Source organism: Leuresthes tenuis, unplaced genomic scaffold, assembly GCF_036924035.1.
Source record: "Leuresthes tenuis unplaced genomic scaffold, fLeuTen1.0.hap1 SCAF_14, whole genome shotgun sequence".
NCBI classification, from domain to species: Eukaryota; Metazoa; Chordata; class Actinopteri; order Atheriniformes; family Atherinopsidae; genus Leuresthes; species Leuresthes tenuis.
In genome coordinates, this window is record NW_027325368.1 from 24,689,843 (window position 1) to 24,708,515 (window position 18,673).

General features: G+C 39.9%; 2 protein-coding genes across 2 annotated transcripts in view; one reads left to right on the top strand and one right to left on the bottom strand.

Moving 5' to 3' along the window:
* selenof (selenoprotein F) overlaps positions 1–18,673 on the bottom strand; it is a 131,084-nt gene that overhangs the window by 23,822 nt on the left and 88,589 nt on the right. The gene's annotated exons all lie outside the window — the stretch shown is intronic.
* Positions 1–18,673, top strand: part of hs2st1a (heparan sulfate 2-O-sulfotransferase 1a) — a 39,344-nt gene that overhangs the window by 16,786 nt on the left and 3,885 nt on the right. The window contains exons 2-5 of the mRNA XM_072364122.1: positions 17,402–17,652; positions 17,806–17,891; positions 18,068–18,206; positions 18,569–18,666. Coding sequence (XP_072220223.1) covers positions 17,402–17,652; positions 17,806–17,891; positions 18,068–18,206; positions 18,569–18,666 — 574 coding nt within the window. The remainder of the gene's footprint in view (positions 1–17,401; positions 17,653–17,805; positions 17,892–18,067; positions 18,207–18,568; positions 18,667–18,673) is intronic.

Below are 18,673 nucleotides of genomic sequence, written 5' to 3' on the forward strand. Positions count from 1 at the left end.
TTATCATTTCCATTTGGAAGACACAATTGTCAATGCAAATCACTGCACCTACTTCCTGTTTTCCTTGCAGTATATATAAAGAACTCCGGGGTGACTCAAGACCTAAACTCTGGGAATTCTAACATCCGATGAGCTCAGTAAAGACCGTGACAATGCCTTCAGAGTGGAGTTTAGTTGGGAATCTTTTGATAAGCTGATACAAATGCAAATCATTTTCACATCCAGTAAAACTTCCACCTTTTCCCATGTTTTCCGGCTGTAAGCAAAATCTGTAAAATCTTTCCTTTCTACCTCATGTTATTGATTGAAGGCACACTAAACTTATTACCTCAGAGGGACCATCTGTAAACAAGGTTTTCCTTCTTCCTTCTGCACCAGCTTTTTAACAGCTTTTATGTTCTTTTTGATACTTAAATATCAAAGAATCTTTCAAACATGTAGCTACTGGTGGTAAGTTAATTGTAGAGAGGAGTTATGTTATATTGAAGGCTGCACAAATAGAAACATTGGTTGTTAAACTGTCAAATGGTAAGTGGAGGCGAAAAAAAGACCTTTTCATCTCTGTGCCCTGCAGACCATGTTAGGACTGTGTGTCACCCAACCGGACAGATTCAGGCTTCTGTTTTTTCCTCCTTCGGCATTGATGCTTTCTATCTCCTGGCAGTTAGTCAGCCTGATTTAAAGGAATTCAATCTCCATCTGTTGCTTGGTGATATTTGCTTCAAGACACAAGTGGCTTTGTGATGAGCTCTGAGAGAGAAGAGAGATGCTGTTTGATGCAAAGGGAAGGGAATGCGTGCGCTCATTGTAGAAGTGTTTGCAGAGCTGAAGTAAGACTTTTCAGCATTCATTTGTTGCCAGAGCCCATTACTGTCAGGCATGAGTTTGTCTTTGATTGTCATGCGAGGCGCTCACAGCCCACCCACACACGCCACCCATGCTCGGGGGCCTGGAGATCTGGTCAGGAATTTGCTCTTGAAAGGACATCGATCTAACATTGAAGATACAGACATTGATTGGGCAACTTTTAGCTGGCCTGTTGCTGCTGCTCAGACCCCTGTTGCACAGACCCCTGCTGCACATTATTCATCCTGTTGCTGATACTGTATGAGACAGTTATGAGCTACAGTTATGTTTAAAAGTGTCAGCCATGTTTTCTTTTATACTCACACATTTGCCAGGCGTGTGCCAACACCGAACAGTGGCCTCTGTTTTACAGCTAATTGGTAAGCCCTCAACTGAACCATGTCCCATTTCTTTACACAAAACCAAGAGCAAACCTTCGCCTCCCAAATATGTAAACTCCTACTTTTCTTTGTGTTTTGTTGTTCTTTTAATTTTATACAGCACTCAGATTCCCTTTTAACTCTCTCTGACACCCCACATAGCTTCCCTAAGGGGTTCTGAAGTCTGCACAAGTCATTTGCTTTCACTCTGCATCCTGGCAACTGCTACCATAAGCAGCTGGTAACGTTTATCACCTGAACCTGCCTCCTCACTCTCTGGAACATGCTATTTGAGCAGCTAATGGAAGAGAGCTCACTGAGGAGATGGGCGTAGGTGTCAAGAATGGATTTGTTGTTGAAGGTTGGGAGCCATAGTGCTAATGGTCATACTGCGCTTTTGCTGTATTGTTAGAAGCAGGCTTTGATTGGGGCTGAGGATTTATGGCCCCTGGCGTGCACTTTGTCTGACAGAGAATGTGTTCCTGCAAAGTGGTTGCGTGCGCAGCAGCAACTGGAGCTGGCTCTGCATTTGCTGTTGTAGCAGGATGACAGACAGGCTAATTGGGGGGTTATGGACGGTTTCACACACTGGATGAGAAGAGTATCCATCCAGAAGATATCCAATATCCAGAAGAGTATGCCACTCCAGTAGTACCCTCACCCCTCAACTGGCCTCTCTCAACTTAACCCCCCCCCCAAAGTTTTCAGTCTCCCAAAGATGTCTCTCTGTTCACCCGGCTCAATCACCATAGCAACTTATATTGAACACGGTACCAGCTCTGGAAAATGTTATCTTCAGAGTTTTGATGCACTAAGATGACATTATGCCAGACAGCAAAATCAGATTTAAAACATAAATGTTGTCAGCAAGAATTTCATGCCTGAAACCAAACTGAAAGCCCCTGTTACAACTGATAAAAAGTTTAAAATATAACTCACAGTAATTGATTCTGATTGATTCTGATGTGCAGGACTGATCCACAGTTCCCAGGAACACTCAGTTGCAGTTGTTGCTGCACAATGAGTGTTCACTTTTGCCATTCCAGACATGTAAAATTGGACTGTTTTCTTTGCTAAATAAATCATGGAATAATATTTTTGTCGTATTTATTTAATTGATTGCATTTGCTCGATCTACTTTAAGGCCTTAAAATCTAATGTTTTTGTTCATGGTTGTGTAGGTAAAAATGGAAAATTCTGCAGAATTTGTATTCAAATTAAAAATGATATTTAGATTAAATAATGATTCAAAAGTGGGTCACCATAAAAAGAACAGCACTGATGCTGAACGGTAATATGACTGTTCACATGGTCTCGGAAAGGATTTGTTGTCACTTCACATTCTGTTTCAAGAACAAATTTAGATTCTCCGTAGCTCACACTTTGCCATTCTTCGTTAAAGCCTGTGAGTTTTTGACAGAGGATGATACCTGTTGTTGCAAACATGTGCCAGGTGTTGTCAGTTTCTTCAGTCTTCCCTGCTGAGTTAGCAGGGTTTGCTCTACAACCTTCTACAAATCCTCCTATGACAGTACAAACAGCAAGTGGCTAATATATTTCTTTTGTGATAATAACTAATAATTACAGTATTCTCTTCCAGCTCCCTCCGGATCAATTGCTGTAAACAATGTCATTATTTGCTTGTGGAGTCTCTTTGGCAATACTCTTGTGTTTTATTGTCCCCATTGGACCTGTGCCTGAGAGGAGAAAATCTGCTGCTGGCTTCGAAAGCAAGGTGCAATCAAAGGAGGAGGGAGGTGGATGAAAGGATGATTTAATATTCATTGTCACACAGAAGTATTTAAGGCCGTTGCTAGTTAAAAAAAAATACATTTAAAAAAATCAAGTCTCTACAAAGAGGGAAAAAGAAATTAAAGCAAGCCTGCAGTATTTTTACAACCAGTTTCATCAGAGCACAGAAGGATAAAGGAAGAAGGAAATTGTTCTCTCAGTGCTGCTCTACTTCCTTTATCCCTGATTCAAGTTTGCTCCTAATAGTGTAGAGCCGGCTTTAAAGGTGAATTCCGGTATTATTAAACCTAGACCTTATTTCTGGCATGAAATACGTTTATCTATTCACTGAGAACAGTTTGGCGAAAGTCAGGTCCTTCGGAAGCTATTTAGATAACTCGCGAACCATATAACGGAGTAAACGGGGCTTAGACGATGCAGCCTCTAAATAAGGCATTATCTGTCTTTATTTCACCAATACTTTAAGAAGAATGAATGAACGAACGTGTACTATTGCTCTGTTAGCGCATAGCTACTGTTATGTGGCTACTTGCAGCTATAGGAGAGCTAACAGAGGGAATTCTCCACACACCTCTACTGGGACGACTTCATCGACACGCATGGCTGCAGCTCAGCTCACTCACTCCGGTAAGAACGTCCATCTTACAAAGTTGTTCACGTTGTCAAAATTTGATAAGTATCCTGCCATGTTGCACAAAACTAGCAGTAGCAAACTCCGTGTGACGTTAGCCGACTGTCACAGAGCATGGAGTGAACTGTCTTTCTAGCCATTCCTCTGACTAATAGTACTTCACAAGTCCAATACTCTACATTACACAGCAGCTGATTCTGACCTTGATAGACAGATTCATTATTAGCTGGTTGTGATCAATTGATTGATAATAAAAAAGTTTATTTCACTCTTATTTAACATTTAGATTAAGATTGATAAATCATGCACTGCATCAAAATTATGTCGCTGTGTGGCTTCACGTACTTGTGTTGCAACTAGCAGCCATCAAAATCTAGTTTACCATTTATGTGGTACAATGATTAAGTGATTTACAATGGTTATTAAACCTCTTACATGTGTCTACATAAGTAACCCAAACTGATATTAGACAAAAACAAACATGTTATATTGGATAATCAATTTATTTAGGAGAAGGATCCAATCTCTCATGGAGAGATTGGGATCTTAACAGTTGTTAGGTGGTCAGTAAGTAGGATGAGAGTCAGGTGTGAGGGGGCGCACTGATGCATTTAAAGAACAGAGATCTCTTGTATGAACTGTGTGGCACGAACAAAGGTGATGTCTAAGAATCTCAGGAAAACAGTTGCTGATGCTCACCAGGACGTCACAAAACCAGCTCTGAAGTTTCTGATCAGTCTGACTGTGTACAAATAGAGGAAAATTGAGGACATTGTTACCCGCTAGACAGTGTAAGGAAATTTGACTTTGCTTCTTTGAATTAACTCATCCCTCTCCTATATTCTTGCCTCATAAGCAAGATCTGCTCTGCTTGTTTGTTTTAAATATTAATGATGCACCATCAGGAGACATTGAGTAACAAAGGTTTGCACATCAGAGCTCCTCTGAAGGAGCCACTGCTCTCGAAATGCAATTGCTGCCAATTTTTTTTGGATTAATGTGACAAAACTAGACGTTTTTGGTATAAATAAGACATGTTTGGTAAAGGGAAAACTCTACTTTCCCACTTGAGGTCTTATATCATCTGTGAAACAGGGGCTAGCAATGTCATGGTACGGACCTGTTTTGTCCAAACCACAAAAAAAGGTCAGGACATCCTTGGTACAAAATTCTTTGTGCTTAAGTATAAAGTACTAGCTATCAACTTTAACTTAATTTGTCAGAAACTACTGATCTCAGTGTGATTTTGATGATCTAACTGCATCAAACATATTTTTATCAATTCAGAGTTTCTATCATCAGGATAATGGAATAACAGTCATGAGTATCCTCTTTCCTTAAATTAAGGCTGATGCCTTAATTAACTTAAGTAGTTTAAGGTACTAGCCTTTATTGGAGTCAGGCATTTTTTGCTCACTCTAAGGCTGTACGTGCAGACCCTGAATCCAAACATCAGGATAGTGTTTGTATGCTCAGACTGTAGGATCAGCCTCTAAAATCATAACTCAGTCCATTTTTCTGTCCACTGCAAATAAAACATATCTGTATAATCAGTATAGTTACTCTTAAAATCCACTACATATGACTCCATAAAATTAACACCTAGCTGAATGTATTTGGTTGTATTATAATTAGTTTACTTTCTAAATTTGCCAAAAAATTGGGGTTGGATTTTTCAAGGGATTGGATATAGTATATATATACATATATATAATTATCAGATCCAGTATTCAGCAATGTGATTCTATTACACCTTGTAAGATCAGTTTTCTTTCTTTTTTCCCTTCCTCCATATCTTCTCCAATTTGACAGTTTTAAACCAAACAAAATGATCTTACTAAGAGGTAATGGGAGAGCATTGCTCAAAAGATGGTGCTGACTGCCTAGCATGCTATATGCCTTGACGTGTCTTCACATTTTCTAACAGAAGAAGTATCTATTTCCCTTATAGAATTTGTCTTGAGTACGTTGCAAAAGTTGAACTATTACGATGGATTGTAGAGATAATGCCAAAAAGTTGAATACATGAAGCAGCAAACAGGCTAACGAACTTTTAGCTGACAAGACTACGCACCTCACACTTACTGCTCTGTATCCCCTCTAAATCTATTGGGATAAAGAGAGAGCAAGGCTCTTGCTGAGAAAAAAGTGCATTCATACAGTATCTAACAGCTTACTGTACTGATCTGAAGTACTTTAAATTAAGAATTCAAACAACGAATCAAGTACAGCATCATATTGAAACAGCATGGTTATTTAATTGAATTGATTAAAGCAGTGTGGACTGAAAATTTCATCTTGGGTATGCACAATGTAATGGAAGAGGTACTTTTTTTATCTTCCTTTCTCTCCATCCCTGCCCGTCCCCAGCCAGTATTAGAAGTCCTGCTAAAGATAGAAATATGCCTTTTAAAAAGTGGTTGGGGTTGTTTCAGCACCATCCTCATATAACCTTACACACAGTGCAAAATGTTCCAAATCAATTCCAGATAGTGGAGTTTATAGTTTTTCAAACTGGAAAAGGGGAAAGAAAAAAGAGGGCTGGCAGTTCATTCCATCTTAGTGATCTTCTGATGGTGAACAAAGTATAAACACCTGCACTTGATAGATGGCCTATAGATGCTAAATATAATGAGATGGAAGAAAGGAGATAAAGAGAGCTTGGATATGAAAGACACAAAGATAAACCTGCAGAGATGAAGTGATAATTCAGAGCTCATCTTGTTGCAGAAATGTTTAACACTGTTGTCACTATGTGGGACAGGTTCTCTGCGATATCCTGCTGTTCCTCCCACTCAACATTAAACCTATGAATAGCTGTGGTCTGCTCAAAGTGTGGAGTTTTCCCTGGACTCCCATGTATGCATTATTAACTATCTGTTACAAGGCACTGAGACAGGGAGGGAAACACTGGATATATTGGTTGTAGCTTGCAATTAGATCTGCACCTTCATACCAAAGTTGGCTTATATCAGAATGTAAGCGCTTTCAGCAAAATGGTGAGCTGTATTTTAATGCAAAGCTACTGTATAGGCTTTCAGTTATTTCTCCCTCTTCATCTTCATTAATTAGTTTATTTAACGGCAGTATTTGAAGGGCTGCCTCATACCTCTAACACCTATCAAACAAAGCCATTTATTAGTAGCTTTCAAGGGCGTAACCATGGTTTAGACATTGGGGGGGGTCCAAGAAAAACAAAATTGTTGAGTGCATTATCTACAATTCTTTATTTATATATGAAAAATTGGACATTTAGAACATAGTTTAGAGGACTACATTGACCATGTAAATTCACATCTAAAGGAATAGTGTAATTTGTTTTGGTTAGTTGCTTACTGTTTACTGACCTTAAACACACCTACCAATTACAATTATGCTCTATGTAAATATTTTAATAAGGACAACTAATGATGTAACAAATTACAGACTTTTCCTTTAACAAAAAATGTGCTGAGGACTTTTAAGTCCAGGTTAATTTCTATTGTGTCAATGTCTCAAAATGTGCATTAACAATGAAAAGTCTAATAGTGTAATGTTATTTTTGTTTTAAGTTTTTTATTTTGAAAGGGGACGGAAGTTTATTTTGTTGATTCTGTGTTGGATTTCCTGTTCTGGTACAATCTGCTCCTGTTGAGCTTGGCGCGGTTGAGCAGCTGCTCCGTCAAAAGTAGAAGTCCAACGTAAAGATAACGAGAGCCGCTGCTGAGACAGCGGCGCGCCCGGTGGGTCACTCTCATTGACTAGAGTGTTAGCGATCAACAACGGCGACCGCGGCGCAGCCGTTACGTCCCCGGTAACACACGGAAATAAATTGAAAATAAATAAGACATAACAAGAGACCGATCCCTTGACAGGGTTCATAAAAGGAGAACATGCATTTTACATATTTTCTTCTGTATATTGGGGGGAACAGGTTGGTATTTTCTCAATATTGGGGGGGACACGACCCCCCCAAAGAATGCGTGGTTACGCCATAGGTAGCTTTACTCTCAAGAAGTTTTCTGGGCATCCTTGTCTTCCTTGGAGGTGCCTCTGCAGCTGAAAATGTGAGCAATTCTTGACTTAACAAGGCAGAAGAATGATCGGATCTGATTTCTGTGTAAATTGCTCCATAATCTCATCTGATCGGCTGTTTCTGATGAAGCAGGCTGAACATGGGCTCCTCTACGCTTTACGTTTCACTAGACATTATTGGCTCACCTGTCAGACAACACGATGCTTGGTTTCGATTGCTCCCTAGACATATTATCATCTCCATCTATCCAAGATTGTTATTATTAGTGTGGAGATACAGATTGCATTTAAACTTTGAGTTATAAATGGGTCGTGGCTGGGTGTGGGTGGACCCTGTTTAGTGTACCATTTTGTCCACTAGCTCATTTTTCATCTGTAGTTCTACAAAGGGTTTTGAAAATAAAAAAAAACTTGATCTGACTGCAGCACTTTTCAAGAACTTTGTCCAAAAAAGGTCATTCCTGAGTGTTCTAGTCGTAACATCTTACCCCTCAATGGTATTCAGTGGTGTAATTGTGGTCTCAAGACAGATAGCCCAAAGCACTTCACCACTTAAAACTGTTGGCACTGTGTTAACTGTCGACACTGACAAGGATGTGTTTTGTGTCGTCTCCATATCTTAGGAATGCTTTGTTCAGCTTTCTCTGACAGAGACACATTTGTTTTCAGAGTACTGCTTTTGTCAGGGATTCAAAATGACATTTGCAGGCTTTACAGGATATGTGGCCTTTATGTGAATAGTTTGTGCTGAATTAAAGTCCTGAGCTCAGCAGCAGCAGCAGTATATCTCTAGAGTCCTTGGCAATGTGGATGGAAATCTGACTCCTGACCTTAACAGCTTTGCAACCCTCCCCTCTGTGTTGTCCACACCTTTGTTGCTATTCTTTCTGTCTTCTTATTAAAGCAGAACTACTGTGAAAATCATAGCAATGAAAAAGTATTTGGGCATTTATGGAGCCTCACATAACAGCCATTCTCTTACAGGAAATAGAATAGAATACAATAGAAAAATACTTTATTCATCTTCCAGTGGGGGCGAGGGGGGATTCAAAATTAGTCAAGTAGCTCAAATTTTTTTCTTTAAAAAAAAAAGTATATTTACAATGATTGTATATTAGAACAATAACAGCAATAATAATAATTATAAATAAATTTGAGAAAACATCAGTCAGCAGTCACCGTTAAAAAGCCTTATGGCTGTGGGGTCAAAGGACCCCCTGAACCTCTCAGTCCTGCAGCGTAGTGATATGAGCTTCTCTCTGAAGCTGCTCCTCTGTCCTGCCAGGATGCTGTGGAGAGGATGTTTATTGTTCTCCAAAACAGAATATCATTTCCTCCTTATCCATTGCTCCACCACAGCACTGAGAGGGTCTAGCCTTCTGCCTACTACATAATCAGCCTTTTTCATCAGGTTGTCCAGGCACCTACAGTTTTTGTCTGTAGTGCAGCTCCTCCAGAAGACAACAGCATAGAACAGTGCACTCTCAATGACGGTGTGATAAAACATTCACACCATGACACTACTGACATTGAAGGATCTGGCCCTTCCTGTACACTGCAGGTATTTGCAGGTCTAAACAGTCTCCCCTCCATCAAAGCAGACTGACTGGCATGGAGTTTTAGATCTCCTGAAGTCCACCACCAGCTCTTTGGTCTTGGTAGTATTCAGGAGCAAACAGTTCTTTTTGGTCCAGCCATTGAGGGACTCCACAAGTTCCCTGTACTCCTCCTGTCCAACGCACACACATACCACAACAGCCGTATCATCAGAATACTTCTGTATGTGGCAGGACTCCGAGTTGTACCTGAAGTTTGATGTGTACAGGGGGAAAAGAAAAGGAGCCTAAACAGTACCCTGTGGAGCCCCAGTACTGCATTCCAGTGTTGCAGAAACACATCTTCCAGAAACACATTTTATCAATTTTATAAAACAAATAACTAAATTTGAATTAAAGATTCAGACGTGTTGTGAGATACTAGTTCTTTATCAAGATCTGAAATGTAGCCAGACATTTTATTTTTAAGACATCACCTCTCTGGGTGATATGGAACAATAGTGGACCCTCCTTGGAATTTTTATTGAAATGTGAGTTTGATTCTGCATCATTTTAAAACCAGTTAAGGGGACCAAATAGGAACTCCCAACAACCTACAGTAAACAGTGTATGTTTCTGTGTGTTTTACTGTTTGTCCGAGCCCATTGAAAATTTAAGTATTCGTATCAACTTAGTTCATAATGCCAGTAGCTAATCCTCCTGTTCCTGTTCTTTTAAAAGATATCCGTGTTACAATCTAGCTGAAAGAACTGTTGTACTAATATTTTATCTTACTTCATTGTATCGCACTTGTATAGAGGACATGTGAAAAACATATTTTTTTCTGCACTTGACATCATATATTTGGGAAGTGACTTTGTCTGAAGTGATTACAAACTCAAAATCTCAGGCATGTTTGGGGCCACAATAACAATATCTAATTGTTATCTGTTATCCGTCCAGATTTGCAGGTTATTGTTATGTCACACTCCCAGCTTAGACTAGAATTATCCAGCCTTCCCATTTTTGTCTCCAACAAACTTTAATTTCAAATCTTGCTGCATTCACTGTATCTTGAAAATGGGAAGTGGAAATTCTTGAGACTTACTTTTTGCTTTGCTATCAACAGGACTTTTTGTCATCACAAATGGCACTGTTCACTCAACTTAAAATACTATTACTTTATCCTACATACTATATTCTGACTTCTTGTTGGTGTTCTTTTGTTCTTTCCTAGTTGTAAAATGAAATATCTGATTTCTCATATCTTATTGAATTCTGCATCAATTCATCATACCAGAGCTACCCATTTAGAAAAATACTGTAATCATCTGTAAAACACTACCAATGTAAGCAGCTTAACTTAATGTTTGCCTTACAAAGCACAGACAAGTGGGCCGATGGATAAACTGCGGGTTTATGGAGCTATATGTGATGGAGGAATTACGACATAATTTTTATCTGTTGTGTGGTGTTTTCCAAACCTGGGCCATTTCAACTTGTGATGGGATTCTACCTTCAAGAGGAATCTGTTTCATCTGTCTGTGAGTGAACAGCAAGTATTTGAGAATAAAACTTCAGTTTGGTGTATGGTAGTCAGAGCTTTGTAACTTCTAGGGTTTTTGGGTATAATTTGTCTCCAGATTAATGTTTGCATGGTAGTGGAATAGAGTCACTCACTCTGCTACAACCAGTTGTTAATAAGAGAGGTCTAAAGACAGAGCCGAGACAGGAGCTGTTATATTATCAATAAAGAGATACTAATATATATATTATATGGGGTTGTGTCAAGTACTTAAGGTACTTAAAGGGGAACTCCGGTACTTTTTAAACCTAGACCTTATTTCTGATATGAAATACGTTCATCTATTCACCGAGAACAGTTTGGCAAAAGTCAGCGTTCTTCGGAAACTATTTAGATAACTCGCGATCAATATAACGGAGTGAACGGGGCAAAGACGATGCAGCCTCTAAATTGTCACGATTTAGGTTTTGATTCATGTCTTGTCGCATCATTTCCTGTTTTATTTTGAAACACTAACTTCCCTCTCGTTTCAGGTACCTTGCCCTTCCTCCTGTGTCAAGCGTCTGATTGTCGTCCCTGATTCCCAAAGTGTTTTCACCTGTTCCCCTTGGTTCCTCATGTGCTCAAATAGAATACAATAGACCTGTCTGGTCCTTTTCTCCCTCTTTTCCACTCCTACGAGCCCTGTCCCTCCCAGCTGTACTGTGGAGTCATCAGTGAATGAGACCTTTCTTTGAGCATCAGACTCGAGCTTGTGTGTCAAAGCCACTGGGGGGGGGGGAATGCCTTAATGTTGGCAATTATCCTCATTTTGGCTTTGCCACTTGTATACTTAAAATACTGCATGCTCATCAAAACGTTGATAAAAAGTTGATAGGACAGCTCTAAAAACTGAATCCTTCCCAAGCACTTAATAAGATCGCTGCTCTTATTTGTTTCCAGTTTCAGCTCTCTGTATGAGCCAGCAGTGTTGAAAGGGTGCACAACAGATTCTTCTCACTGCATGTTTCATATTCTTTGTGTCTCTTAAATAACTAGCTCTGCTCCATTTAGCCAGAGCTGAATCTTCACGTCAGCATGACTTTTAGCTTCTGCTAATACACTCTCTACTGAATTCATCCAAAGGCTGAATTAAAATAATTAGAATTTCGAGAGTGCAGTTTATCCAAATGTGTGTGAGTGCTGCAGTGGTGACATAACTGTCCCCCTGGAAACCTGGCACTGCAAAACAGCTGCGTGCATCCAAGTCCAAATAAAGGAGCAGGGAGAAACCTGCAGCAACAGACAAACTCGATTTTTATACAGCATTGAGCTCGATCTCTTTCCTGTCATCATTCATTGATTTTGCAATCCAGCAGCATCCAAGCAGAATGATATAAGCCATACACCTCAGTCTGCGGCTGATAGCCAATCTCTATTACCCACCTAGCTCAAGGCATCAGCTCATGGGGCTAACCCTCATGGGGGAAACAGAGAGAGCCAAAGCCTGGACTGGTGGATCAGAGCAATGATGGATTTATTGGCTGCTTGGAGAAAGAATCATCTTCTCTCCCCCCACCTTTATTATCCCATCATATCTGACGTGATGGCAATAATACATGACGGCCTGTCACATTTTGGAGATCTAGCTGCGAATATGAATGATGATTTCAAATGCTCATGGCTAATCAGCGTGAAATTGCTTCAGTAAATATGTTCAACCAGCCACGCTCCAGCTCCCTCCTGACTCTCACTTTGAATGGAACCAGGAGTTATAAGCTTGTAGTTGTCGCACTTTTTAAAAACCGTGTTGGCTTCACGGTTTAGAATTAGCTTTTAATGCGCAGAGACGACTTGAGAGGAGGAAAACGAGGGAAACCTGAAATGAAAAGGGTCTTGCTGCGTGGCCATTGTAATTCATGCTTTTGTTCTAATTAAATTACCTCAGAAGGGAGCCTGAAGCTTAAGTTTATGTGTGTACATGTGTGTGTGGAGCCCTTTGATATGGAGGTTTGTGCCAAAAGTGTTTCGTCTTGTAGTGAAAAGGATGTCTGCTGCAGAGCCTAAGAAGCCCTTTCAGTGCTCAATTTGTCTCCTTGTTGGTTGTTGGATACCATAAAATACCATGTTTGTAACAAGAGTTTTCAGGGCCTTTTCATATAGTCATGATATTGTAGTTATGGATACAGTAGCCATGGATGTTTTCTCACTCTCCCAACATTCATTAAAAAAAAGAAAAAATAAAAATGACCTCCAATACTTCCTTGGAAGCTGCAGCAGTTCCAAACATTTAATAAAATAGTTTTTATTCCATAGCATTCCATAGAATCTGTTTAAGGTTTCTGACATGTTTTAGTCATATCTGAATAAAAAAAAATCAGAAGATCAAAAAAAACATTCAAATTTTAACCTGTGTCTAGTTGATGAGAACTTATTTTCTCCCTGGCCTCCCTAGCCCATGTAACTACCGTATTTTTCAGGTTATAAGGCGCAATATCAATGATTGACTGCTAACGGGTCTACTTTCATACATAAAGCGCACCGGGTAATAAGGCGCATTAAATGAAACAAAAATCAGATAAGTCAAACTTTATTCAACTCACTTGTTGTACTGCATGACTGATAGCCTTGAGTTTGAAATCTGCTTCGTAAGAATGTTTCTTTACAGGAGCCATTTTTGGGGCAGCGGGTATAGAAAATGAATGAATTAATGCACACACCTTAATGTTGAAGCACAGATCGTATTACTCCACGAGGCTCGTGACTATGGTGGTCGTAATGCTCAATCCATCAAGCAGTGCAGTAGGGCTGCCACAAATGATTATTTTAGTAGTCGACTAATCACCGATTTATTTATTTATTTTTTATTTTTTCCTCGATTAGTCGACTTATCGGATCATACGTAAATTGAATGTAAAACATACCGCTTATCGTACCAGGCTGCTCTTATATAACCATCATTATCTTTCAGCTTGGAGTGTTTTAGGTATATGCTGACTACAAAAAAGACAATATCATAGTTCATTAACCCTTTCATGAAATATGCAGCTTGTTGCAACAAACAATTATTTAAGTGTGTAGCAAACACACAAAAATAAGTACTTGAGTTTTTCTTTCCTTCATTTGTCTCTGGCAACAAACATAGCTGCATTTAAATCAAATGAGGTAGGCACCTGAAACTAAGGAATTATTCACGAAAAGTTTTGGTCTCACTGACTCAAATATAACACCAACATGTTCAGTATGGACTCAGTCAGGACATTTGCTTGCTGAGGTGTGCATGTAGATAGCTTTGTAACAAAGCTGTCCATTTAAGATGAACATACTTTATTAGCACTGAAACGGAACGTTAGAAAACATTAGCATTCCTATTCAAACACATCCACTGTTATAACGTTACAGAATACACATGGAATATGTGTGCTAAGGCTAGGCTAATTAATCAAATTGTCATCACTAATGTTAACGTTTACAGCTATGAGTAAGTAGTAACTTAATTCTCTGTTTACGGTAATTTTAGCAACTAACTAGCCAGTTAGTTTACCAAGATGACCGTGTCTCTTCACAATCAGCCACAACATCATGCTTCCTTTTCAGGTGCTCGTGCATCGTCGTTGTGCTGCAGTGGAAGGCAAATTCTGCCTTGCAGATATTGCATTGCATTGCATTGCACTCATTTGTCTTTAGTTTTCTTAAAATGCTCCCACACTTTTTGAGCTCCGTTGCTGGGTAGCCATGATACCAGAGCCCGTCCGGTTTAACTTTCTGTGACGGCTGATCACGGCTGACCCCGGTTACCACTACTGCGCATGTGTGTCAAGGACAGAAACGCAGATGCAGTAGTGGAAGGTGCCGCAGCAGCTTTGAGAGAAAAACAAAGTTTGAAAAAGAAAAAAACAAACAAAAAACAACGCGTCGACTTTTGAATTAGTCGTAGAGGATTTTAATAGTCGACATAATCATGACGAGTCGTCTAATCGTGCCGATTTTTGAGAAAATTGAAGGTTTTTAAGTGCGCCTTATGGCAATAAAATCAGGATTTTATTAAAGCAGAGCGACAGTCTAGAAATGTTTTAAGTTGACGCCTGTTGACACAATTTTCTTCACGTGTTTAGTGTTGGTTGACAAAAGAAACAAAAATACTTGAGTTTGAGCTGCTCTATTTGGAGTTTGGCTTTATTGCTATGCATTCACACTGCTGATTTTTACGAAAGGATGAAACTTTGGAGTATGTACAGTTGGAGGCATTTGTGAGTTGGTTTTCAAATGTGTGGCTCTTCAGTCATTTAGGAGAAAATTTAGAATCAGATTCATGTTTCTGTCAGGATAAGGGTTAGATTTAGACACATAGACATTGATAAGACTGGGGTAAGGGGCTATGGAATACTTCACAGTATGCTAATACTTAACAGCTGCATTAGCTGTTAAAAGGCACCACTGTGTTCACCAGCTTGTCACAAACAGACTGCAGCTTTACCACCCAATAATGTTTACCAAAGGCGGTTGGAATCCAAGGAGCACAAATCATCTGGTTACAATGCCGTGTCTTGGGTTTTGACATTTGTGTAGATGTTGTTTTGATATGTGTCACACAGTTAAATATTGTTGAACAACAAGTACAAGACGTCATGGCAACATCACTACCTGGTGGCAGCGGGAACAGAAACGGCTCAGAAATGGCTTGAGGAACACCACATGCTGTGGTAGTCCCATTACTCAAGACCGTATTGTGGTGACTAAAGATGGTTTATCTAAGCAGTCAGATTAAAAGAAAATAAATACTGAAGAAAATGAAAAAAAAAGAAAGTAGACTGTATCAGATCTGATATGTGCCAAAACTAATAATCAGTGAAAACACTAATGTACAGGGTGTTTAGAAATAGCTGCCAGCTGCCTGAGGATGAAAATTATGAGAGGTGGAACTTGACCTTATGTGGTAAAAGTGGCACCAAATAAGGAGAGGTCACTTTCATAATACACTTGGTCAGATGGGCCATTTAGAGATACTGGTCAGAGTTGTTTTAAAGTTTACCCCCTTACAAATGGAGCCAGAAAGAGTTGCAGAAATTTAAAAATGTATGAATGAAATAAACAAACTGTTGAGAATAATTTCTACGTTCGTGATTTGATTGTTCATACTTATAACTTGTGATTTCAGGGACTTCAACAGTTTAAAGTAGAATGAGTTCTTCAGACACCTGCTACTTTGTATCAGACTGAAGGCGTCTAATATTTATGACGTCTATTGTCAGAGGTTGGACTGCAGATCTATTTTTGCAACTCCCCATATCCCTTCTCTGTATTTGACCATAAAAGTAACCCTAAGACGTCATTCGAACTCAGGCGATAAAGTTCCAACATAGCAACTGTTACTGCTGTTTTTGTTGGCTTAGGGTCCTTCCAGTTGACACATGAATGAATGTCTCCATTTCAGCTGTTCTGCATGTTGACAGCTTTTGCCCATTACAGCCACCTGGCACGTCTCCATCCGATCAGAGCACCAGATGCAAGAGTACGGAAGCGGCACGTCTCAGTTCGTAATCCGATCCAGCTTTGATGAGTGGAGCATTAACAGATGCGCAAGTGGGTGTAAGAGAGGAGGCAGTGAGAGTATGTGTGCATGTGTTGAAGTTCACCTAGATGAAAGAAAGAGAGGTGGAATCACAAATGACATCTTAGTTGACCTTTGGTGCCAGATGCCAGCCTGTTGAGGCAGGTCGTCCCAGGCTACAACTGTGTCCCAGTTGCCAGGCACGGCTTTGAGTGGTGGGACTCCAGAAGCCCTCTGGCTCTGCTGAGAGCTCCCACGGGTATTAGGTGCTCCAGTGTTGTTGCCTCCCCTCTTTACAGGCACACACAAACGACCATCTTCTCTCTACATCCTTCCTGCACTGTCAATCTGAGGCAAATTCAGAAAAAGGAAGGGCGGAGGGCATCAGGGGCCAGACCTTTGTGTTGCTACTCAGAGATTGAAGTCTGGCTTTTCTTTGGTCTCAGTGTTTCAGTGGCAACAGCCCCCTAAAACCTCCACCTTCCTCATTTAAAGGGCATTGATGTCTTGTTAACGTTCCGTTAGCTGTTAAATGGCTCCACCTTACCAGCTATCTGTCAGCCCTTTGCCTGTCACTTTTTGCACTTCAGCTTTGCCCTTCTCTATTTGTCATAGAAAGAAGAAAAAGCACAGTTGGATGAATTATTTCACAATGTCTGAATCAGGCCATTTTAAAGTACATTCAAATTATCTCCAGCAGGGCTCACAGACACTTATCTCTATAACTGATAACTGAAATGGTACTGTAGCATGAAACGGGCTGCTCACAAAATGATTAACTAATATTCCTGTTTGACTTGATCCTTGTTGCGAAGCAGGAAAAGAATGTTTGCTTTCTTTTTACCTACAGACAGAGACGATGGTCAAATGAAATGAAAATCCATGTTTAATAAAGTTAGTCACAGAGCATTTGCCTCTGACAAGGATGGGATGATAAGTGGATCAGATTTAAATCTAAGCCTAATCTTTTTTTTTTTGTTCCTATGTTGTGTTAAAGCTGAGTGCTGAGCTATAAGAAGAGGGAATTAAGACCAGTGATGTATTTGCTTGGACAACTAAAGTCAGAATTTTCTATATTCTTTTCCATCCATAGGTCACTTGCACATACTCTCCTTTTGATTAAGATAAACAACTTTATATCAGTACGTCCTGAACTTGCGCTCATCTGGTTTCCTGTCACCCCCACAGAGCGAGCCATTGCCAGACATGAGGTCCGAGAGATCGAGCAGCGACACACATGGGATGGCCTGCAGGAGCGGAACTCTGTGGCTGCACTGTCAGACAGAGAGGATGAGGTGGTCATCATGTACAACCGCGTGCCCAAGACAGCCAGCACCTCCTTCACCAACATTGCCTACGACTTGTGCGGGAAGAACCACTACCATGTTCTGCACATAAACACCACCAAGAACAACCCAGTTATGTCCATACAGGACCAGGTCAGAGCCACAGCTGACACCACCGTTCCACCTTTCACTTGTAATGCACAAACCTGTTCTCTTGGTGGTCCAACTTTACTTTAGCCAGATGAGCAATGTGTTCTATGCAGAGCATTTCAGCTATTGTAATCATGAGGATTTTGGTTTGTTCAGGTACGGTTTGTAAAGAATGTGACAGACTGGAGGGAAATGAAGCCAGCTTTCTACCATGGACACGTCTCCTTCCTGGATTTCACCAAGTAAGGAGATGTTAATTGAGCATTTTTATGATGGCATCACTGTCTATACCAGCTGATTCACCTTGTTGTGGTTTTGATCAGTTGACTCCACCTTGTGGTCATTTAAGGTACCTAACTTTAAAATGTGAAAACATAAGAAAGTGACTGAGCTTTATGACATGAATAATTTTCATCAGGTTTGGGGTGAAAAGGAAACCCATCTACATAAATGTGATTAGGGACCCCATTGAAAGGCTGGTGTCCTATTATTACTTCCTGCGTTTTGGGGATGACTACAGGCCTGGCTTGAGACGCAGGAAACAGGGAGATAAAAAGGTAAAAAAGAATAAATATTGTGTTTATTCTAAAGGTAATTTCTAAAATTTTTCGGCTGTTTATCAAATGATCAGTGAGGTGCCCATGTTGATATTGAAGCAGTTTTTGTGTTTATGCTGGCCATCATTTTGTGCAATAATGTATCCAATTGTTCAATTGTTGTGTATCTTGCACCAGTTTTAGCTAGAATTCCTTTTGTTGCACACAAGGATTTTGTCTCACCTCACTGATAAATAAGTAATTTAAGAAATCTTAAAGTCCAGTGTGAACCAACATGTAAAACCAGCTTTAGAGTTCATAAAGAGGACATGACTTTCATCGTGGTTCCATTTTTACCATGTAAGTCATGTTTTATGTTTCAGACATTTGATGAATGTGTATCAGCTGGTGGCTCAGACTGTGCTCCTGAAAAGCTCTGGCTTCAGATTCCGTTTTTCTGTGGTCACTACTCTGAATGTTGGTAAGTA